Source organism: Equus asinus, chromosome 4, assembly GCF_041296235.1.
Source record: "Equus asinus isolate D_3611 breed Donkey chromosome 4, EquAss-T2T_v2, whole genome shotgun sequence".
In the NCBI taxonomy this organism is placed as follows: domain Eukaryota; kingdom Metazoa; phylum Chordata; class Mammalia; order Perissodactyla; family Equidae; genus Equus; species Equus asinus.
The window spans coordinates 105,822,346-105,847,741 of NC_091793.1; the positions used below are offsets into that span (position 1 = coordinate 105,822,346).

General features: G+C 37.4%; 1 protein-coding gene across 1 annotated transcript in view; it reads right to left on the reverse strand.

Moving 5' to 3' along the window:
• GALNT3 (polypeptide N-acetylgalactosaminyltransferase 3) overlaps positions 1-25,396 on the reverse strand; it is a 44,023-nt gene that overhangs the window by 15,938 nt on the left and 2,689 nt on the right. Inside the window, exons 2-3 of the mRNA XM_044768776.2 lie at positions 5,836-6,459; positions 1,601-1,773 (exon numbers count right to left, since the gene is read on the reverse strand). Coding sequence (XP_044624711.1) covers positions 1,601-1,773; positions 5,836-6,350 — 688 coding nt within the window. The 5' untranslated portion in view covers positions 6,351-6,459. The remainder of the gene's footprint in view (positions 1-1,600; positions 1,774-5,835; positions 6,460-25,396) is intronic.

Here is a 25,396-nt window from a genome sequence, read left to right on the forward strand (position 1 = left end):
GAGAGGAGAGTTCAAGAAACCAAAGGAGAAAGGTTTCAAAGTTTTTGTTTTTTAAGATAAAATATATGAGAAGTGTGCAGAACTTAATCAGATGTCACTTAAAACTCCATGGACTACAGTCCAACTAGACAGAAAGAATAAGAAAAAATTCAGAACAGATCAAGCAGTAAATAAATTAGCTGATCACAACTGAGTGATGAAGTAACATGGGTAAGAAGACTGGAGATTCAAATCAGAGATCTGTATATAGTGCGTAACTGGAACATAGGAAACTTGAATTATAAAATTTCCCCACTTGGTGAACAAGTTTCACATCCAGGTCAAAAATCTCTAGTGATAAGCAAACTTATTCCACCTAGATGTTCACTTACCTTGAGAACAAAAGCTCAAATCACTCAGGATATTTGATTTTGAAACCATAGGAATGCTTAGAATTGTATGCAGAAATAATTAAATAAATCAGGTTAATAATTTTATGCTTTATTCACTCACTACCATTTCTGAAGTCTGGATACATCTTATAATTGATGACATGTCACTTAATGGGCAGCGTTGGGTTCTTTTCTTCTTTTCTCATGGCACATAAAGCAATGGTTTATCTTACAATAGATGGTGCTTTGGATTTGATGAAAGAGTATTACCCCCATTTTACAGATGAGGAAACAGCTAGTTAGTGCTGGAGCTGGAATCTGACCTCAAGGAATCTGGCTCCAAAGTTGAGCTCGTTCAGGAATAAATTTTATAATCATTGAAATAATGTGTATCGGTTTGGTATACAAAATACTTGTAATGTTTGAAAATTTAGCAAATTAGAGTATCTGTCAGATTAGCTTTGTGATTCCAATTTAAAATGCGTAATATAGTAACTGACTATTGTAATTTTAAGTGGAAATGCATTAAAGAATTTGGCTAACTTTGTAGAAAATATGGGAACATTTAAAAGAGCCAAACTAAAACAGGATATAGTGACTCTAGTGATTTTTAACTACTCATTTATATTATTAATATATTGTTTATATTAACTCAGATAATGTTCAAAAGAATCCTAGGAATTATGCACTATTTATATATTTCCTCAATTCTAAGCTGTCCAAGTAGATACTTCCTATAATCAGTGGTATATTAGTTTTAATGGGCTGTGACATTTTCTTATTCTAGTGGTATATAAACTAATGACACACCATACAATACATTTGATGAGATACGGCATCTTCCCCATTTTACAGATAAGAAACTGAGGTATAGGGGGTTAAATAACTCCTGCAAGTTAAATAGCTGGTTAGGACCAAAACTGGGATTCAAACCAAGGCAGCCTGACTCAAGGCTCAAGCCTGCACTCTTAACTACTATGTCTTATGATAAAAGTCTCACACTGAGGACTACAAAGCTATGAATGATGGTGTCTCATATATTTCTGAACTCCAAAATATTCAAATATGGACATCCTTGGATTCTACTTTCATCCATCATACATACCATCTAAGCTATCATATTTAAGCTCTGAGATGGTATACACAGAGTCTAATATAACCAAATAGACTTGGAACAACATCACATGGATTTATTTGGGAAACAATCTAATTTGCATGAGCTTTCTTACCATCTACACTAGCATCATCCACCAAAATGATTTCCTTCAGCAGTATGGCAGGTGAAGAATACAGCACACTGTGGACAGTTCTAAGCAGCGTGGACCACGCTTCATTATGAAAAACTATTATGACACTGGTTGTAGGCAGGGGAGGACAGCGCTTAAATTTTTGTTCAATACATCTAGAAGAAGTCAAAGAAGTAGAAGAACAATTATGACTTTTACTACGTTATTTCACAGCTATAACATTACTAAAATTACAATTATTTAACGTTTATCATCATAGAAATGATAGCGGATAGTTTCTTTCTATGTAAGATGATCTTAATGCTATGTAAATATAAACAGATCAAAACAAATTTTTTTTACAACCAGACCACTCACCCAGAGATCAAGTCCGCTGATATAGACTACATGTCAAGGATTAAAACATGCTATTGTAAGATTTCTCCACAATATAATTTGAAACACAAATAGCATTTTATATAAGAAAAATAACCAACAAATTAGATAACCTGTAAAAATGGCTTATACTTTTAATTGCTCAAATAAAAACTAAGTTTTTCTCCTTTCTTGTAGAAATCACCCATTTTTCTTATTATTTGCAATTTTTAAATAGTGCAATTTTAGTAAATATTCATCTTTGTAGAGATTACCTTAAATCAGATACTTTCCTAAGTATGTAATATTTCCCAAGTTTATTTAATCAATTTATTTAATCTGTACTCGAACCAAAAGGGGAAAAACAGCTCACTATAAAACCTATTTTCTTACGATGTTCATCATTCAGCAAAAACTTATTAAGTACCTACCATATACTTAATGCTATGCTATGTTAAAGATTTTGCTCCAATCTACTGTTTAATTAAATAAGACCTTGCATTTTAAAATTTCCTTTTTAAAAACTCACGTTTATAAATTTAAAATAAAATTGCTAAATCCATGTTAAAAGTCCTGTGCTCCTACTGGCATATGAAACATTGATAGGGACAAGGAGAGAGACCCTAAGTGGTTTCTGACTAATTAGTGGTACTACCTATTAGCTAAAAACATTAGTTATAAATTGATCTTGAATTCATTTTCATAACGTCTTCCTCAAAGAAAATAATCTACATGTGAAGCTGTTGGGCTGTGGGAGGATCTGTACAGTCTCCAGCCTTTGAGAATCGAGATGACCACAGTCCCTCACCTGCTGCATTGAAGTGAGGAGCAAATGAAATAATATGCAGGAGAGGGCTTCAAAACACTATAAAACCAAACAGAGTGAACCTCGGACATAAAAGATATGTGGTCTATTAACTGTATTTTTGTTCACTTAAAAACCATAAATGGTTGTACCATTTTAGACAAGAGACTATGAAATCCTCCCACAAAGGCAACAGGCACTATAATAAATACAGTGTGTGATCAATTCAACAGCGCTGTTCAAACCCACAGATAAGGAAGTAAATTATTCACTCATTGGGATAAGAGCCCAGCACACTTTCATTGTTCTGCCAGCACCAATGGGGATACCAGAGCTCCTGGTTTGGTATTAGAAGCCTCAGAAAACCACCCTAAAAGAAGATATCCTACAAACTCTCTCATTAATTACTTTTACAACCATACTTCAATGTGAATGTGTTTCAGATCATTTTCTGAGAGGAGGGCTGTAGGGTGGAATATTTGTAGTGATAAAAAGGGAATTAGATTGGGGATAAAGCATTAAGAGAGGATGTCAACACCACTGAGTAGAAAAAGGAGAGGAAGGCTCTGAGTGAAGGTGATTTTGCTCTCTAGTGCCTTCATGATTTCCAAGTGTACTATACATTCACAGTCAGAAGCAAACAACTACATTTGTCCTCACTGGTAGATGAAAGCAAATGATTTATTCTAAATTGAATTTTGGATAAACTACCAATTAAAAATAAAGTCCAAACACACAGTACCGATTCATATATACTCTTGACTCACAATCGCACAGAAACAAATGACTAGATATAAGCTTGTATTTTTAAGACATAAAGGTTTATAAACCAACATAAACTATAGGTAAAAATTATAAAAAAACTCCATACTATATAGTATTTTCTTTTTTAAGAAAAAAGAAACCTTATGATTTGTTGTCCTATAAGCATTTTTTGGAGAAGTTTTGGGATTTAAAAAAATATTTTCCCTACATTTATTTGCTATGTGACTAATTAACATTGATGAAGAATCACAAAAAGGTTTTGAAGAATTAAAGTATAAAACATCACAAAAATTCACACTAATAGAGTGTTATCCTTTTAATCTTGCAAGGCTTTCCCTCAGTTTAAGCTAGGATTTATTTGCATAACTGATAATTACTAATATCAAGTAAGATTGTCACGTTATATTATTGATGCAAGTGATAAAATTTCACAATGCGATTTCATAAACCCCATTTATTTTGAAGTATCAGCATGTTAAATTTATGGTTTAAAATTTGTTTTACACGTTGTTTAAAGTAGCGAAATTAAAATAACTTGCCAAAGTGACTGCATATTCCCAGTCAAACCATTTGAAAATTTTGGCACATAGAAATGTGCTTAAATTATCAGCCACATGACTATCTGGCTTTGGGAGAAACTGGATCTATATTTCTAATGAGCATGGAAAAGATGAACTATTCTTCAGAAAATATGTTCCTTGCTGATACGGGTTAAATTTAAAGTAAGAAAGTATTAAATCGCCACCAACTCTTCAGAGTTCTAGGTATCTATTACTATCCAAAAAAAGGTTCTTTATGTGCTTAGTTGTCTTTCACTTATGTAATGAATAACATTATTGAATATTATTGCAGTTTCTCAATGCTATATTGGGAAAAAAAGGCTTGAGTTGACTTTGATTGTCATGTCAAAGAATAAAAATCAGGCTTCTTGAATTGTGATGTGGATTGCTTTTCAGTCAAGATCTCTCCCCAAAATCAGTAAAGTGTAATATTGCATTTTAACCTATTAACATAAAAAAGGAACTACACTCTGCCCTGTTATAATAGCTAGAATATTTTATAGACATTCACACATTCATTCAAAAATGATGAGCAACTTAACCTCGAATCCCACAGATTAGTAGAGAGCAAAGTAATCTATACAACTTCAATATTGAGGGACTCATAGTTGGAGCAGGTATTTATGATTATAAATCTAGAAAAATATGAGTGAAGCAATAGACCTGTCTACTACAGTACTTTTCTTTAGGTTCATTTCCAAGTGTAATCCTATTATAATTAGAAAGCAAAATACGTAGGCATTGTTTGCTTACAGTTTGTCTATCTTGCACTTTCTTTTTTTGTTTTGTTTTGTTGTTGTTTTTTGAGGAAGATTAGCCCTGAGCTAACATCTGATGCCAATCTTCTTCTTCCTTTTTTTTTACTGAGGAAGACTGGCCCTGAGCTAACATTCATGCCCATCTTCCTCTACTTTATATGTGGGATGCCTCCCACAGCATGGCTTGACAAGTGGTGCATATGTCCACACCTGGGCTCCGAACTGGCAAACCCCAGGCTGCCAAAGCATAATGTGCTAACTTAACCACTGTGCCACCAGGCCAGGACCCCTATCTTACACTTTCAACAAATCTACAGATTGTTTGAAAGCACTAGAACTCATTGTAACCACTTAAAATGATTGAGGACAAAGAGACAGCACAGCAGAATTTGGTGGGAAATCTCAATCAAAATACTGTATACTTGAGATAAACATGCAAACAAAGTGACAATAAAAAGCAATGTTGACCTCTCAGAAGCTAAAGGGAGACAATTCTATAAATACGAGAATTTATTCAACAAATTTTTTTATTCAACAAAAATACTGTTCCTAAAAGCTCCAAAACTTGGCACATTTTAAAACACTTCTATTCTATAGCAATACAGAGAGGAACAGAACTCCTTCACCTCCCACATTTCCCATTAAAACTGCCCTATATTTCTACCTTAATAGATGAAAAACTAAAGTGTTTAAGAACAAAGGATTTCCTTGTGGTTCTATAGAGGTCAGATCTAGAATTCAGTTTTCTAATTTCTATGATAATAAATTTTCATGTGTGTAATGCCTCACCAAACATAGATATGGATAACTAGCCTCAATAATCATAAGCAAAAAATAATTAAAACAGACTAAATAAATGGTATTTGCTAATTTTTTGCCTCAGAGTGGCTAAAGAACAAGCAACTACCCTAGCGAATGCCCCACCCCTGAGAAGTCTGATGATAAACAGTAAACAGTGAACGTCCTTCAACATACTCAGGAGGTCGAGTGTCTGGTCCAAGATCTCGGTGTAAAGAAATCCTGTCACTTGCAAAAGCATTAAAACAGTGTTTTGCTTCTCCACGCTCTTTTTCCTTCTGCTCTTCAATACTTAAATTGGTTGTCTTGAATGCTTTACCAGAAGCACCAGGTGCTTTAGAATCCTGAGGTGGGCGGTCAAGAACGGGTTTCAACTCTGCGGCTGTATAATATCCTTGCAAACAGGGTCTCTCACCAGCATCAATGTTTTGCCTGACAGGTGCTCTTATTTGCATTTTTGGCATCGCATCTTTAATATTGTTTACAGCTTCTAGCATTAAATCAAACATCTTGTTTTTGTTTTTCATGCTTCTTTCCAACTTTGATTCCTCTTTGGAATATTGCACACTTACTTCTCTTTGCATTAAAATCAAAAATATTATAAAGAAAAAAATTACTGCACCAAGCTTCCAGAACTTCTTATGGTAATGTCTTTTAAGATGTAATTTTACTAGTCGCTTTAGGTGAGCCATTCTGACACTAAAAGCTTGTCACTTGGCAAATAACAGTTATAGTTTCCTCTGTTACTTATATTTTTTATCATAGATTTGCTGGCAAAAAGTTTTCCTTAAATTGTAATACCTATAAACAGAAATGATAGATGACATTAGTAGCTATTCATTCCTATAGGCGTGGTTCAATTCATTCATTCAGCCAACAACTGAACATAAGCTCTAAACAATGTACTCTCATGGTTAACAAGAATACAGATATCTTGCCCTCAAGAAAATTGCACTTTTGGAAGAACACAGTTGCCATAACTAACTACAATCTACTGGGGCTATAAAATATTAGAGACTTCTCTCCAGTAAAAAATACATTCTTTGTTAACTCTAGCTAATATCTACTACATGATATGCACACATTATTTTTATAAATATATTTTGAGTTAAAAAAAGATAACTTCATAACCAAGGAGCCCAAGGACTTCATTAAACTACTTATAAAGAAAGGGGGAATCTATAAGAAAGCAAAGGTATACTGACAGGTACTGTCAGGCATAGTACCTTTTATTTTATGAAGTTTGCTCTCAACCTATGAACTTTTACTCCAACTAAACCAGTTAAGATTATAAAGCAGCTTCACCAACAAGTAAACTGGCATTCCCCAAATCTGCTTACCTGATAGTACTTGTAAATCATGACAGAACCAATAAAGACTAGGAAATTAAGAGCCTCTAATGCGTTGTTATATAACAGGTATTTTCAATAGCTCACAGCAATACAAAAATCTAATAGCAAAAAGAAAATGGTAATAAGCTTAACTTGAAGTGTCTCTAAAGAGGTAATAGAGATCACTGAGTTATAAAAGCAGCATTTGGCTTGATAAAATACTGCTTGCAGTTCATCCTAAGAACAGAGCAACATGTTTACTATGCCCTAATATGGGCCACTAGGAACAAAAAAAAAAAAAAAAGAGGACACTGATGACAGCCTGAATCATGGAGAAGGTCAATTTTCTTCATGATGCTTAAAAAAATGTAATGTGAAAGGGTTTCAGTACACAATTACATACTCAGGCACCACTACAGTCAGTCAAGTAATTTGCAAGGGCAAAGGGGTAAGGAAAATGCCTGTCCTCCCTAAATCCTAAACATATTTTAAGGAAAGTGTTATTTATAGAAGTGAAACTAATTTGACACTTTATTCAGCTTCTCTTCCAAAGTTATCACTAAATTTAAAAGAGGAAAACCAAGTTCTAAGATGGATTCTCTGGCCCTTAGCAGGAAATTTTAAGCTGAATAAACAAAACAGACAGAACTTGAACACTTACTTCTATATACTGTTTCTAATTGGACTGCTCTATATTTTTTGTGGTTCGGAATAGATACTTTGGCTCCAAAAGATACCTCAGTTATGATGTATTTTGCCCATAAAAATGAGATTCCAATTATTTCTGAGCTTTGGTTGCCTGAAGAGCCTCATATAAGGACTAAAATGACCTTTTAAGCTTTTTACATTGTTTGAAGACATAATACAGAGAGTTTCAGAATCATAAAATTGTGGTTGTGCAACTTCTTATGCATCAAATGTTGTGCTAGGCTATGGCTACAAGTTTAAAGATACCTCTTACCTTCAAGAAGCAGAGACTAGTATGAAATACGGCACATCAACAGGCAACCACAAAGCAGTGTGGTATGTGCTATGATGGGAGACTATGAAAGTCACATGGAAGGGAAGGAGAAATGTTAGGGAAAATTTTCCAGAGATGACACCATCATTGAGTAGAATCTTTAAAAACAAGCAATTTTTAAGCAGGTAGACAAGAGAGGAGAGAGAGGGAATGGCAGACGCAAAGGCATAAAAGCAAGAAAAGACATGGCCAATCCTTGAGTACAGCAGAAGTAGAAAATACAGGGAGGAAATGGCAGAAGTCTGATTGTCCAAGGCCTTATCTGGAGTGAAAGAAACACATATTTTCCCTTTGTTTCTCCAAAACTTCTCCTCCCAACGCCCTTAGCTCTATAAAGACCCCCTGCTTTCTTCTTTTGGGAAGGCAGATTTGAGAGAACCTATCCTCCTGCCTTCTTATTTCGGCCAATCCAAATAAGCCTTTCTCCATTTCCAAGGACTGGTATCTCAGTGATTAGCTTATTGTGCATCAGGCACACAAACTTGAGATTAAGAGGTTCAGTACCAATAATTTTTGTTAAATGTCCATTAGATCCCTGATACTTTAACACTTACTAAATTCTCTTCTAGTCTTCCAATGATCTTGTAAAGTTTATGTTATTCCCATTTTGCTGATAAACACTGAGAGTCAAATAGATTAAGCAGTTTGGCCAAGGTCATTCAGCTTAAGGGGAAGAGCAGCATTTCCCCAACTGTGTTCAAACTCAGGTCTGATGTAAAATCCTGAACTTTTAAAGGAAGTTATCTGATATAAGGTTATTAAGAGTCAAGAATTGATATCCTAAATGTAAGGAGATAAGGAAAAACCTAGGAAAAAACTACAAATAGGCTTATATCACCTCAAGTGAGGTTTTCTGAACAAATGAGTTAAAAACAAAACAAAATCAAAACTGTTTTCAGAGCGTAATTTTGGAAATAAAGATTGAGAAAGAGATTGAAGATCCTGACAATAGAAGATTGAGACCTTTTAGGAGCAGAGTATACTAAAGTAGGATGGGAATGCTTTGCTCTTTTCAGATTACTTCTGAACGGAATAATAGTCTTATTTTATTGATTGTTGATCACTTGAAGAGTCCAACATAGATCCCCCAGGGATTTTATATGACTTTTCTGTTCTTTGCTGCTAATGTGCAATATCAGGCTTCCATTAACGATAAATTACACTCATCATTAAGCATCTCCATCAGAGGTTCTCCACTCTGGATACACATTAGTAGAAAACTCTTTAAAAATGCAGTGCCTTAGGCCCCAGCTCTAGAGTTTAATTGTTCTAGGGGCGGGGCCTAGGCCTTGCTTTTGTTGTTATTTTAAACTCTCTAAATAATTCTAAAGGGCAGCAAAGGTTAAGAATCTCTGGTCTAGGTCACAAGACTTTGGGAAAATCAAAATTAGCACCCGATAAGGAAAGGACTGCATCTATCCAAAGGCAACCACAATTATTAATTTCTAGTACTCCAAAGACAGGTTTTTCAAAAGAGATTCTTGATAAAAATTGAGAAAAAGTTACTTTGACATAGAGAAAGAAGATAAAATCCAAAGCAAGAATGACCCAAAGTTTCCTAAAATGGTTCAGGGATTCATGCTGATATAAATGAGGCACTGAGGTTTTACTTCAAATTATGATGCTGTAAAATCATTTTTAAAATATTTTATTCCCATCACAAAAATGAAAAACTGAGACTCTGAACAATAAAACAATCCAAAAGACACACAATAAATGAATGAATAAAATAAAACCAGGACTCAATTTCTATTCCTGGGAATAATGCCATGTTCCTAGACCATGCCACTTGCCAAATTTGAAGACCTATGTGGAAACAGCCCATGAAACAAAATAAATCTCTCCCAGAATCAACTTCCAATTGGATTCATAAATTTGAGAATTGGAAAAAAAAAAATCAACATAACAACAAACTCAGGATATGATAAATTATATTTGCACATTAGAAATGATTAGCAGACAAAGAGTTCATTCTTCTTGAAATCATTCTAAAACCTTTAAACACACCTGTCCAAAATGTTTATTTGCTAATTATAAAAGATCACATTCACAGAAGAAGAGAGGGGAATACTATGAAACAGTTTTCTTTTTGTTTTTTGGTGAGGAAGATTGGCCCTGAGCTAAATCTGTTGCCAATCTTCCTCTTTTCTTTTTCCTCCCCAAAGCCCCCTGTACATAGTTATATATCCTAGTTGTAGGTTCTTCTAGTTCTTCTATGTGGGACGCCACCTCAGCATGGCTTGATGAGTGATGCCAGGTCGACGCCCAGGATCTGAACCAGCAAACCCTCGGGCCACCAAAGTGGAACACACAGCAAGCATGCCTACTTAACCACTTGGCCATGGGGCTGGCCTCTGAAACAGTTTTTTAAAACTACAAAAAAGGGGCCGGCCCCGCAGCCGAGTGGTTAAGTTCATACGCTCTGCTTTGGCGGCCCAGGGTTTTGCCGGTTTGAATCCTGGGCACAGACATGGCACTGTTCATCAAGCCATGCTGAGGCAGAATCCCACATGCCATAACCAGAAGGACCCAAAACTAAAAATATACAACTATGTACCAGGGGGCTTTGGGGAGAAAAAGGAAAAATAAAATCTTTAAAAAAAAAAACTAGAAAAATAATTAACTGAAATTTAGAGGGCTTCTAAATTCTAAATGCTTATAATTTCTAAAGTTAGAAAAAAAATTAAAACTCAGAGATCTTCTCATCCTAAGAAATGTTAATCTATATCCTAGCATATATGAAGACATCACAAAAGGCATTAACAATAAATAAAAATATCCACAGTGATACTTTGAAAGGCTAAAACAATATGCACAATTCTAACAGTCTGTGAGACTGGGTTAAAAATCAATGGATTATTCTCAAGTGTTAAAATATACTTCCATCTGAACAGAAAGAACTGAAATCTCACAAAAATAATCTAACTACAAAACTGTGGCTTCCAGTTATCTAGACTACGGCTTCTAAAAGTTTAATGTGACAATGAATCACCTGGGGATGTTGTTTAAATGCAAATTAAGATGGAAAAATATCAAGATAAGATGCGTCTTTATACTGATGGTTGCCCCTCCAGGTGAAAAAGCACATAGTCCAAGAATGTTAATGTGGAAATTAATAAACAGAAACCTCATTAAAATGGAGGCAGGAGGCCAAAAGGGGTTCTCATGCCCTACCTAGATAGCAGAGCCCAACAGGAAGAAGCTCCGTCAATGAGAGATTGTCACAACTCAGCCAATGGAAAGCCACTATACTTCGAACTCCCAATTCCTCCAGTGAATGCTTTGTTTACAGTAGCCCTCCCAGACTTCTTCCCCTCTATAAAAGAGCTTCTCCTCCCCTTGCTGCTTCCGTCTTGCACATGGCTTGCCACTGTTGCAGACCCCGAATTATAATTCTTTGCTGATCCCGAATAAAACTATTTTTGCTGAATAAATAACTGGTTATTTGTTTAAGGTCAACATTGTTGTGGCCTGTACGAGGATCCAGAGAAGACCCCCAATGACTCCAAGGCTGGTGAGTAAACAGATGTGGTACCCACAACAGAGCCCATTGGGCTCACTGCATTTCTTGCCGACCCAGGAGTTTGAGGGTAGGTCTTCTCTCCTGGACCCGAGCTTCCACCCTCTTTGCATCTGAGGCTCTCTAGGCTTTATTTGAGATCTATTTTAAAGATTTTATTTTTTTCCTTTTTCTCCCCAAAGCCCCCCGGCACATAGTTGTATATTCTTCTTTGTGGGTCCTTCTAGTTGTGGCATTTGGGACGCTGCCTTAGCGTGGCTTGATGAGCAGTGCCATGTCCACGCCCAGGATGTGAACCAATGAAACACTGGGTCGCCTGCAGCGGAGCGCGCGAACTTAACCACTCGGCCACAGGGCCAGCCCCTGAGATCTATTTTAAAGCTTTGTCCTTCTCTACTTAAGGACTCCTTTGTGAGTACTCTTGGCACTTCAGCCTGATTCTTCTGAAATCAGAACCGTATTAAGACTTCGGTCCAGTTCCTTAGGAACTTGGAACTGAGCTGGCACTTCAGCCTGATTCCCTTAGGAGCAGGCTGTCCCAGTGGAACTGCACTGATCAACCTTCAATTTGATTCCCTTTGGAACTGTGTTAATTCAATCTTTGGTTCATCTTATGGAAACTGGACTGCTTCTACTGGAACTGCCTTGTATTTGGCCTCCAAACTGTTTGAGAATTATTCCTTTGCTTTAGAGAAAAACCTCTACAAAACAGGATCCCAATTATCTAAATATTTCGAGGGTGCCTCTCCTACAGGAACCCTGGCCAATTTTATGTTTAAAAGCTTCAGGATTTCCTCAGGCATATTTCTAACTAAACAGACCAATTTAACCAAAAGTAATTTAGAACACCAATGGCCATTGTGGGGAACTTATGGACTCCCTATACTTTTCTTAAAACCAAATTGGACAACCATAACTGTGAAATTTCCAAAACTGAATGGAAGGCTTACTTCAATTGGTATTTTGAGGCTTCCAAATGTTACCAGGAGTCTAAAACTGCCTTTTTGCAAAATAAGGTTTTAAGATTAATTGAAGTGAACAAACGATTAGAGAAAGATAAAATGGCTTGTGAAGCCTCAACTTCCTCTCCTCCAGGACCATCTTCCTCCCTCCTCTCTATACCACCTGCACCTCATCTACACCCTCAGACGCCCCATACTAACTCTCTTGCCGAACATCCCCTTTTCCCTGAACCTTTCCCCACTCCCCTCTTCCTCTGAACCCATCAGAACCTGTCCCTGAGGATCCAAAGGCTAAATCCTTAATTTCCTGTACTTCCTGGACTAAAGCTGAACTGTGACCCACAGTCAAAGATTTTCCCAAAGTAACAGAAGATGCTCAGAGATTTGCTGAGTAATGTAATATAGCCATTCAAACTTATCAAACCTGGGTTTCTCTGACTTATTTCAGCTTGTCAGTGAAGGCCAGGCCCAGCATTGAATGAAAACTGCTAATTGGGAAAATAATGAAAGGTACCTAGGATTATAACTGGGAGACCTACTCGCTGACCTGTTGTATGACTGGGCTCAGGCAATTGCTAGGCAACTTCATAGGGCAATTCCTAGCGTTTTCCCAAAGCCTGTTAATTGGAACAAAATTCAGGCTTGCACACAAAAATCTGATTAACCAGTTCATGACTATTACAATTGACTTCAGATTTTTTTTAAAGACAATTCTGGTCTTCCTCCAAATGTTGATTCCACCTGGGTCGTTTTTGTTTTGTTTTGTTTTTTACCTGGGTAGTTTTTAACTCGAAATTTATTAATGGGCTGAACTGGGACCTTTCCTTTAAAGTAAAAAGGACCAGGATGGAACAGGAAACTATGTCCATCTAGATTTAGTTAATCTGGCAAACCAACTCTCTCACACTCTATATGAGTCATCTCATGTAGAAAGACTGCTAAAATTATTAATCGTCAACTCTAGTAAACGAAAGCCCCTAAACAAAACCAAAAACCTCCTAGTTTCTGCAATTATTGCAAAGAGCCAGGACACTAGAAAAGAGATTGATACGAATTTAAGCATTTCAAGTACCTTCAGTCCTCTAATCAGCCTTTCCAAAGCCCTCCCAATTCTCAATGACGGGGCTCTAAGGAGCTACAAGGGCTCTTCCCAAACCTCCCTCTTAATTGGCTCAGAGAAATATTTCTCCAGATTGCAGAGTAATCTCTTCTTTCTTAATTGACAACGAAGCCACATTCTGGGTGCTTAACTCCACTACTATAAAGTAGACCCTGCCTCGGAGTACTAAAACAGTTCAAACAGTGGGGATTTCTAATAAATCTCAAGAGGTTGCTGTCTCTGAGCCCATTCCTTTCAGTTTAGGCCCTTTGAGAAATAAACACCCTTCTTCTCCTTAGTTCCTCCACTCTTATCCATCTATTAGGCTGAGACTTAGAAAAGTATCATGCTGGAATTTCTTTCTCCCAAAAGGGGGAAATAATTCTAGAATTTCACAGTAGCCATCAAAACAGCCGACCAGCTGAATTAAATGACCCTTTGACATCTTTTATTTGCTCCATCTCTGATGGTTCTAGAGCTGATTCCAGAAATATGGATCATTTATCCCTATTCAATCAACTTACCAAACCTCCTTATGGACAAAACCAACTGATATTGGTAAAATTCACAGCTCACTTCCTATCAAGATTCAAATAGCTCCCTCAAAAATTTCTCCCCCAAATTAATCAATACCCTATAAGTAAAGAAGCCCTTCAAGGTATAAAGCCTATAATAGAAGATTACAAGGTTCAAGGTCGCATTATCCCTAGTACTAGTCTCTGTAATACTCCTATTTGATCTGTAAGAAAACCCAAGGGCCAAAGGTGGAGGTTTATCCAGGACATCCGAGCAATAAACAACACTGTTATCCCTCCACACCCTGTTGTTCCTAACCCTCATACACTACTAACGTCCATTCCCACTGGGAGCAAATTCTTTAGGGTAACTGATTTATGTAGTGCATTCTTTAGCATTCCAGTTGGTGAAGCCAGTCAATACCTTTTTGCTTTCACCTGGGAAGGAAAACAATTCGCTGGGACAGTAATGCCTCAGGATTTTACTGAGAGCCCTTCTAATTTCTCAAAAATTCTGAAGGCTGATCTGGATGATATCAAGTTCCCTAGGGTTCGACCTGGCTGCACTAGGTGGAAGATTTGCTTTTTTTTTTTGCTCTCTTTCCCAAGCCTCTTCACAGGAAGACAGCATCCACTTGCTAAAGCTTTTAGTCTTAAAGGGACATAAAGTCACCAAGGAAAAATTGCATTTTGCCCAAAACCAGGTTCAATATTTAGGGCATCTGATATCAAGAATAAGGGCTACACCTAGAGTCAGATAGGCTTCCTGGTGCCCTAAGTTTCCCCAAACCCAAAACTAAGCATCAACTGTGAGATTTTCTCAATACAGTTGGTTATTGCCAAACCTGATTCTAAATTTCTCTTACAGCCAAACCTCTGTTTGTTTTACTAAAGAACAACAACTCCAACCCAATTTTATGGGAAGAGGATGACATAGCCTTTAAGGCCTTAAAGGAGAGTTTGATGAACCACTTGCTCTTGGACATCTCAATTATCAGATTCCCTTTTTCCTTTTTGAATATGAAAAGGAAGGGAATGCCCTTGGGGTATTCACCCAAAAAAACATGGAGAACAGCATCTACTCATAGGGTATTATAAGGAGCAACTAGATCCTCCAGCACAGGGATACTCCCTTGCCTTAGAGCATTATTGCCACTGCCGTTTTTGTTAGGGCCACCAAGAAAATCATTGTGGGATCCCCTGTAACCATTTTTATATCTCATGCTGTAGAAGCCCTCCTGAATTCTCATCACACTCAACGTTTTTCAGTCAGCCACCTCTCCTCCTATGAAATCCTTCTGTTAACTGCTCCTCACATAACTCTTTTACATTGTAATAACCTTAACCCTGCTGTTCTCCCCTCCATTACTGATGAAGTCCCTCATGACTGCTTAATGCTGAGGGATCACCTTTTAACTCTCTGTGATGATCTGCAGCTAACTTCTCATGGTTCACTGATGGTTCTTATATAAAAGGTGACAATGGCAAATCCTGTGCTGGGTATGCTATTACAATTCCCTGTGATATCATTGAGGCAGCACTTTTACCTATGGCTACTTTGGCCCAACAGCCTGAATTATATGCTCTTACATGGGCTTGTACTTTAGCCAAGGGTAAAACTGCCAATATTTATACTGATAGTAGATAGGCTTTTGGAGTAGCTCATGATTTTGGAATGTTGTGGAAGCAATGTGGCTTCCTTACTTCCAGTGGAAATAAAATGAAAAATAACTCCTACATTCAAGAATTATTAGATGCTATGCTTTTACCTGCCACTTTAGCTATTATAAAGATCCTGGAGCATTCTAAACTTGACTCTCTGGAAACTCAAGGAAATCACCTTGCTAACATTTCCACAAGGAATACAGCCCTTAAAGGAAGCAACAACAGCCAAATCTCGGTCATGGTCCAAAGGGATATTTTCCCAAATGATAACTTAGAAAAACTGGCTAAAGAAGCCCAATAATTGGCCTCAGAAAAGGAAAAACAGGATCGGAAATTCAACAATTGTTGGCTTGATAAAATAAGAAAGCTCTGGTTCAGACCAAATAACAACCCAGTCTTACCAGAGACTCTAAAATTCCCACTCCTGATCACTGCACAGGCATTAAACCATTGTCCCACTGACAAAACAAGGGCATTCACTAATCAATATTGGTGGGGAATTACTAACAAGGCCAGAAAAAGGGCCTACCTTACTTGTCCCACTTGTCCAAAATACAACCTAGCAAAGCCTGTTCATACCGCTCCCATTTAAAATTGCCTAATGGACCATTCGAGGACTGGCAAGTGGATTTCATGCAACTTTCTCCATCTCATGGATAAAAATATGTTTTAGGCATGGTTTGTATGTTTTCTCAGTGGACTAAAGCCTTCTCTTGTAGATAGGCTACTGCTTCTTCTGTGGCTAAAGTCATCTTGGAAAGGATTATCCCTGCCTGAGGAACTCGTCTCAAGCTTCACAGTGATCAAAGAACCCATTTTACTAGTCAGGTACTTCAACAAGTCTGCTGTTTGGCTGGTTTTATAACACTTTTACTGTATTAACCACCCTCAGTCATCTGGTTTAGTCAAATGAACTCATGGCATTATTAAGACTCAACTGGCAAAACCTGTAGAGACCCTTCAACTACCTTGGCCAAAAGCATTGTCATTGGTTCTTCTAAATCTCAGATTCACCCACTTTGGAGCTCTTAAACTCTCACTCTTTACAACAGTCACAGGATGCTCAAAGCACTCAGCTCCTGCCTCTCTTGACCCACAACTGATAAAAGGAGACATTCTCCAACACTGCAAAGGCCTAATTGCTTCTATTAAAAATAACCATGTTTTAGTAAAGCAATCTTTTCACAGAGTGCTCTCAGGAGACAGAGAACTTGAGCATCATGCTTCACAACCTGGAGATTTCAGCTGTTGGAAAAGACACCTCCAGAAGGACTATCTTCAAGTTCACCTATCAGACACTGCTCACTCTCATGCCACCAAACTCCAGGAAAGAGATTCTTGGATTCATGTGACACACCTAAAGAAAGGACCAAACTCTGGCTAGACCTGCACATCGTCTGGTGACCTGAAAGTAGAAATTTCCCCAAATTGAAGCAGACAACATTCCATGAGACAGCTTTCCCAAGATGTCCAAACAAGGCCTGCTAGAATTTTGTCTGCCAAAACTTTCATAATGACATAATACTTCAAATGATCTCCAGTGCCTATGACCTTGATAATATACGGACTTTAGATAAAAAGTGCCTGAGAGTTCTCCCTTCTACCCTTCCTTGTTACTCAAATGTAGCCACAATAGGTTTTCAAACTGTGCACTTTCTGGTCGATGTGGGACGCGACATCCAGGACGGGTCCTTCCTGGCACTGAAGGACAAAAGGTTTCTGAAACCAGAAAAAACTGATTCTTGATCAGTAATATTTTCAGAGAAAGATCCTGATCAAAAGGATAAAATAAGAAATTAATAAACAGAAACCTCATTAAAATGGAGTTGGGAGGCCAAAAGTGGAAGCTCTCAAGCCCTGTGCGGATAATAGAGCCCAACAGGAGAAAGAAAGACTTCCTCTTCTTGACTGACAAGAGCTCAGCCAACGAGAGACTGTCACAACTCAGCCAATAAAAAGCCACTATACTTCCAACTCTCAATTCTTCGAGTGGGTTCTTTGTTTACAACAGCTGGCCCAACTTCCTCCTCCTGTCTATGAAAGAGTTTCTCCTTTCCTTGCTTCTTGGGACTTGCACATGGCTTGCCATTGTTGCACACTCTGAGTTGCAGTTCTTTGCTGATCCCAAATAAACCTATTTTGCTAGTGAAATAACTGGCTGTCTATTTGGTTACGGTCAACATTAGTTGTTAGCTTAATTTAAAAATTCCAATGAACACACTTCTAAAGCAGTAAAAAGCAGAACTTCATAACTGCAAGTAATAGTAACATTTAATAAAATAAGAGGATAGCGGTTCTTTTCACTTCTTGTTTCTGTATTTGTGACAATAAACCTTTACAGCTCCAGGGATTTAAGGTCTGGTTCCAGTTGAATTTAATTGGCACAAAGCCTAATTGATATATGAAACTTGCTTGCTATTGAGTTAAAGCAAGGAGTAAAGAGTTAAGGCTCACTACACAAAGCAAGGAAAAAATTACATCTCCAAATCCTAATGTAGGTTGTAGATTAACAAAAGTACACTATTGTGAATTAATATAGGATCGGTGTCATACATTATCATCTGGATTTCCTAACTGAACTAAAAAACAAAACAAAACAAAACTTGCCATGATAATACACCCCTAAGTGCTTGGGCAGAAATTTGCTTAAGTGGCCCTCATCTGCTAGTAAAAATGTTAGGGAACAAAGGAGTGGCAGCAAGTCATCTTTGCTTATGTTTATTGGTGGAATCAAATTTCATGGTGAATTGCTACTGTGTAGTTTGTTAGTTTTGATTATGTTTAAGTCCATGTTCACATCTTTGCCAGCACTTCTGCTGAGCAGGAGGTGACTTGTGGATTTATGACAAGCGACAAACACTGAGGCTAAGCAACATGGACTTCCTTTTTCTAAAGTTGACCTGGCTAGCCCTACTGCTGAGTTTCTAATGTGCGGAAATCAACATTGAGTACGTAGGGGTACCAGCCAGCCACTGGATGGTAGGTTGATTGTATTTGACTTCTATCATCATTGAGGGAGCAGAGATGTGTCCTTATAACAGATAAATATTCTGGATATGGATTTGCCCTTCCAACTATTACCAACATCAGTGTACTCACAGAATGCCTGAGGACAGGGTAAATACAGAATGGGTAATGGAAGAAGGAAGCCCTCCACTTACCTAGCTACCATCTGAAATTCCTGCATTACCCACTCCTCATGGTTAAGGTATGAGGAAAACCTTTTAATATATAGTTAGCCCTCTGTATCCATGGGTTCTGTATCCAGAGATTCAACCAATTGCAGATTGAAAGGTCCATGATGGTTGTATTCTGTACTGAACATATACAGACTTTTTTTTCTTCTCATTATTCCCTAAACAATGTTATAACAACTATTTACATGGCATTTACATTGTATTAGGTATTATAAGTAATCTAGAGATGATTTAAAGCATACGGAAGGATGTGCATAGGTTACATGCAAATACGACGTCATTTTATATAAGGGGCTTGAGCATCCATGGATTTTGGTACCCACAGCGGTCCTGGAATAATCCCTCTCAGATACTGAGGGATGACGGCATAAGTTTCAGTTGGAAATAAACTGGTGTCAGCCTAACCTTTAATTCTTCTTTCAACAGTTGACCTCAAGTAGGGTAATTTTCCTCAGGGATCATATGTAGACAATTATCACACAGTGAGGTCTATGACACTTATCCTGAATGCCAAGCTCCACATAGGGTAGGGTGGGGTACCTGATTCTGTAGGATTTGTACTTAATTCTTTACGCAAAAGGGAGAGGCCAGGAAGGATTTTAAGCACGGTGATGACCTAATCAGAACTGAAATTTGGAATGATTATTCTTGAAGCTGTGCTGAATATGAATTTTGGGGGGTGGGGGCGCAGAAAGGAGGCTGGAGGTGATTAGAACACTATTAAGAGTAATCCAGGCAAGACATGAATAGAAGGGGTGTAGAGGCCTGAGAAGAGATTTAGAAGGTAGAGTTAGCTGAACTCAGCAAACGAATCAATGTGAAGGATGGGTAGGTTGTTAAATCGCGAAGTGTATTAAGGATGGGTTCTTAACTTGTAGAAAAAGACCAGCTAATGAGTTGCTTTCTGTTCTGGATTATCTGCAGGGGTAGATCTGAGCTAAAATAATGGGCAAGAGGCCAAGAACATTCTAAAGGAGGTGATGATAGAGTATAAAGAGATTAAGAAGGATTCTGAGGTAACAATAGAAACAAGTCTTATTCAGTTCAAAAAGATGGGTCATATCTGAAAAAATGAAGGCCATGGTCAAAAGACTAAAAAAAACCCTGTTATTTGCATTAGAAACCCTCTCTGCACTATTAACTGTTCTCCAGAAGGGCCCCCTCTGCCATCAAATATTTATAACAAGGTGTTCTTTTTGACCTTTATGCCATTTGACCCAGAATTACCAAACTGTAAGGTCTCACACTATTCCAATCTCCATCAATATATCAATCAGGTGTGAGGATAACTTCTAGAAATTTATACCACAGATATACTGGCACATGAGAGAAATGACAACTTGTGCCTTGCACATTAAAGCACTGTTTTAATATCAAAAGGCTGAAACAACCTACAACTCTACCAATAGGGAACTAGATAAATAAATTACGATAGAGTCATGTGATGGAATACTAGGGTGAGTTAAAAACAAAGAAACAACTTTATATGCTGATAAAGTTATCTTCACAGTATAGTTAAATGAAAAAAAGAGAGCAAGATTTCCATTTCAAGAAGAGGGAAAATACACACATTTTGCTTTTATATAAAAACAGATAGCATTGGTTGCCTTCAGAGAGGAAAACTGGGTGTCAGAGGGCAACAGTGAAAGGATGACTTAGCATATAGCTTGTCTTAGTTTTTTAAAATTTTTGATCATGTGAAGAGAGTAACTACTAAAAAAAGCAACAATCAGAAAAGAAAACGTGAAGGTAGAATAAAAGTTTTCTGACAGGCATTATCTCAAATTTCTTAATTCCATCCATCAATTCTCAGGAAGCTACAGGGATGTGTTCCATCAAAATGAGGGAATAAATAAACAAAAGTCATAGTAAGAAATACGAATTCCATCGGAAATGTCAGCAAAGAAAAATCCCAAACAACTGCTATGGAACAGGCTTAGAAAGCAATAATCCAAACTGGAACAAGAGGACAGATGGCTCCAGGAAGAGACCAACAAATCTGATAGGTTTGATTATGTGGAAAAATCTTACTGAGAAGATGTTGGAGCACAACAAAATAGAAATTGCTAAGCGGAAAAACTAAGCAATTTAAAAAAAAAAAAAGTTCATTGTTAACTCCAGGATTAAAAAAAATTCTACAAGCAGGAACCATTTTCATAATACACTTGGTTGGCTAAGTCGTGAACAGTATTTACATAATCCTAATAAATAAATACTAAAATGCAAACAAAAGAATGTAAGAATCACACTGGGAGGTAGAGGAAGGGGGAGCAGAGGGTACGTGTGTGAAAGAGCTAAATGTTTATCTGCCATTCTAGGAAGTCAGTAGATAATGTCCAATATTGATACACTAAGAAGCAGCAGTACAAGCCTATTATTTCAAAAGGTAAACACTGGAAGAAATATCTCAAACAGGTGAAAGGCACAGGACTGAGGGCGATGACAGCTGACAGGATTTTTGTTGCTGTTGCTGTTGTAAACCTTTTAATAATCATATCTAATTTTATTTGCATATGAGTAGGATGGAAGTACAGGATTTGGAATCAGACTGCTTGGATTTGAATCTTGGCCCTGACATTTCACTAGCCTTGTAGATAAAGGCAAATTACTTAATCTCTTAGTTTTCCTATCTCTAAAAGAGGGAGAAAAATAGTATGCACCTCACAGAGTTGCTTTGAAGATTAAATGATTAATTCATGTAAATTCCTTAAACTATTCTTGGCAATATTCTTAGTAAAATATTCTTAGTAAATAAGTACTAACACTATTACAACAATAAATATTAACTACTGTTACTTGATAAAAATACAGAGGTATCATTAACTAAAATCTAGTTTTTAAAATGTGCATGACATATTAAAGTCTGCTCCCTTGGTGAGGAAACTTTAAGTTTTCAAAAGTTAATACTCCCAGGTACTAAGTAGGATTTTATTTCTTTAGGCTACAGTCTTCACCTTAACCCATGGTTGGAGGAAAATAAAGCAGACTGGTGAAAAATTCCAGTTATAGTAAGTGATGAAAAGGGGGAGCTCAAATTGGAATCAGAAGGATGAGTTTTAGCTAAATAGGCCAAAAGAGGAGGAAAGATGGTTGCAGGCAGGGAGACTGACACCAGCAAAGACTTAGAGGCAAGAGGAGCGTGGCAATAAAAAATGGCTAGCAGAGCTAAAGCAGAGTAATGATGAGAGAGGGGTGGCGCTGGGCAGGAGCTAAATCATGCCAGGCCTTCGGGCCATATTAAGGAGTCTGCCTCATCCTAAGGCAATGAAGCACTCTAAGCAGGGGGTAACAAAACCAAACATTTTGAAAAGATCACTCTGGGTGCAGTGTGCAGAACCAACTAGAAAGAAGCCAGAAAGAATTCAGATAGACAAATAGGAAGGCCATTGGAAAAGTCCAGGAAAGAGGAGATGGTAGTGATAGGAAATGGAGAAAAGTAGATGGATTTGAGAAATATTTATTTAAGAGGTAAAACTGACAGAACTTGGAGAAGGAAGACTTCTAGCAATCTTTTGCCCCCCTCTTTTTTTTTTTGTCTAGTCTAATTATATTCTTTAAGTAAAAGCTGCCCCCTTAAACTCCTCACCAATAAGCAATGTACTTAACTGTAGAATATTGAGAAACAAAAGCTGCAAGACCTTTCAATCACAAAGTTAACTTTTCACTTTTAAGTGGTAAAACCCAGATCTTGGAACAGAATCAAAAGGCACAAAAATAACATGGAATTCAAAGGAATGAGATGGAAATAGCAATTTAAATTAAACAGACTAATTAAGTGAAACAAGTTTGCTACTCCGCATTTCTGTGGTTGCCGCCCGTACAAAGTCAAAATATGCTGCCTGCCCAATGCCTGTCCCCTTCCTGTGCCAATTTTACTCCAATATTTTTATTCCACAATAACCACAGAGGAAAGAGAAATTTTACATGCTTTGCAAAAAATCTAAAAGGTGTGTGTGGGTGTAGGGGGGTGTCTGTGTGTACACAGACAGGTGCAAAAACAGACTAAATTTTATCACTTAAGTAAAGCACAGGATACAAGTATGCATAGGACACCTCACCCAGCTCAGGTACATATGGAGGTGCAGGGGTTTGGGTGGGGGATGCAGTTTCGTAAAAGAGGCAAGACCTCAGCTGGGTCTTAAGAACCAGTAAGAGTTATAGAGGTAAAGACAAAAGGGAAGATACCCTCGGCAGTGAGAGTAACAAAAGAAAAGCACATAGGGAAAAAAAAAAAACAATGAAAGCTGTTGCTGGAATATAAAATTTTGGTTTACAAAGAATCCATAGTCAACCAAGGGTCAGATCCTGTGGGACCATTTTAAGGGCCATAGGTCCTATCCTGGGGGCTATGGAAAGTGATTAAAAGATTTTAAGCAGAGGAGAGACAAGTTCAAGTCTACATTTTTAAAGAAATCATCACCTCCGGGGTTCTGCTGATGATGGATTTAAGCATAACACCATCAGCTGAGATATAAAGCTGTGGTATCCCAGTCAAGAGGTGATGAGACCCTGAACTAGGGCAGCAGAAGTTGGGGAGGAATTTGTGGGGCGGGGGGAGGTGGAAAATGTTAAGGGGATTCAGTAATCTGATAGTTGCGGAGGCTAAGAAAAAGAGAGTGAAAAGAGACCTCTGGATATCTGGATACTTGGATAGTGGTACAGATCCATAACCCATTCTCCAAAATCCCTAGAGCCAAACGTCTTTCAAAATTCAGGATATTTTGGATGTTAGAAGGGTGATATGGTTTACATACCCAGTGTAACAGTGCACCCCCAGCAGGGCGTAGGACAGTACCATGTAATCAAACACAGAACTATTTCTGCAGCACGGCACATCCCACCAAGTGGGATAGATGATAAATGGCTTCCTGACAGTTCACTCAGGTTTTGCAGGAAATGCATTAAGTTTTTCTGACAAATGAGTTACCAAAACCCAAAATTTTGGTTTTCAGAGATTTTTTGGTTTTGGAATTGTGGATAAGAAATGGTAAATGTACTAATACCTATAAATAGAATACAGGAAGTGAAATAGGTTCTGTTGTGTTTTGTTTTGATGGCATGAAGGTTTTGGTTCACACAGGTATAATCTCAGGTAATTATGACATCTTAAAGATGTCCAGCAGGCAATAGGATAGATGAGCAAACTAGTTTGGACACCGAAACGGAAACAATTATGGGGAAAATGTGTACTCACGGAAATACGCTCTATTTAGTGCCAAAAATATGAGGCCAACTCAGAGAACAACTCAAGGAGAATTCATCTAATTGTCAATAGTCACTAACGACCTAGAATTCGGAATCCTACTTGTCTTTGCTTTGCCCTAAGTTAATGCACTTTGGTCTCTTACCATCAGGGGCATTGATCTGAATTCAATGTTGCTATTGGCAGTACATTAATTGCGTTAAAATTACCCAAATTATATAAAACTAATTATTTTGATACTAAATAGATGCATAATTAGGTAATTGAAAATAATTCCTTCTCAATCATACTTTATAACAATAAAAGATCCATCATACGAGATGAATTTTTACACTTTATGGACCAGAGAACTGAGTATGTTGGAAGATGACTTGGGCATTGATCATTTCCAAACTATTAAACACACACACATTCCTCTTTTTTTGGAGAAAAAAATCCTTCTACCAGGAATGGGAATGCAGGTTAAAATTAAAAGTTTCCATAGAAGGTTCAACCATCCAATCAGAGCTTCCAAGCCTACACCCCTACAGGTCATTTAGGGTTCTAATCTAATCTCTCAATCTCCCAGTCTAGTCTTCTTTTGGGCAAGGGGGTATGACTCCTACAATTCATCTCTTATATCTGTTTCATATCAAAAGGAAAAAACATAAATTAACAGATGACAAACCAAATAATAAACTGGCCTATATTTAATCATTTTTTTCAGACTCTACTCAGCATTATAACTCAGCCACAAAATTTAGAATTTAGCCGAATAGAATTATTTTTCTCTCTCAAACTTTCACTTGATAATTGTTACCACCAAAATCCCCTCAGAAAAACCTTTCCAGTTTTCCCTGCCCCCAAACATACTACAATATGCTGAGAACGCGTTTAAAATGCAATAAGGTACAATGAGGTTCCGTGCATTTCCCGATGTGTGAGAGATGCAGTCTAGCACAAGGTCCTAGAGTCTCAAGCCCTCCAATAAACGTTTAATAAGGATTACAATATAACTTTATATATTAAAAAATGTAGTTTGACTTTCTTTCTTGGGAGTGCGTGTGTGTGTGTATGTGTGTATGAAAGAGTAAGCTGGTAGAAAAAGCCTTAAAAATGTAAATTCAATAGGATACTGCTATTTTCTTTGTAGGTTCCAGCCCATTTGTGGTCATAAAATCAATCCTGTGCGTTGAGACCAATGTTTTTTTAAATAAAATAATGGAGAACACCCATGTTGTAAGGT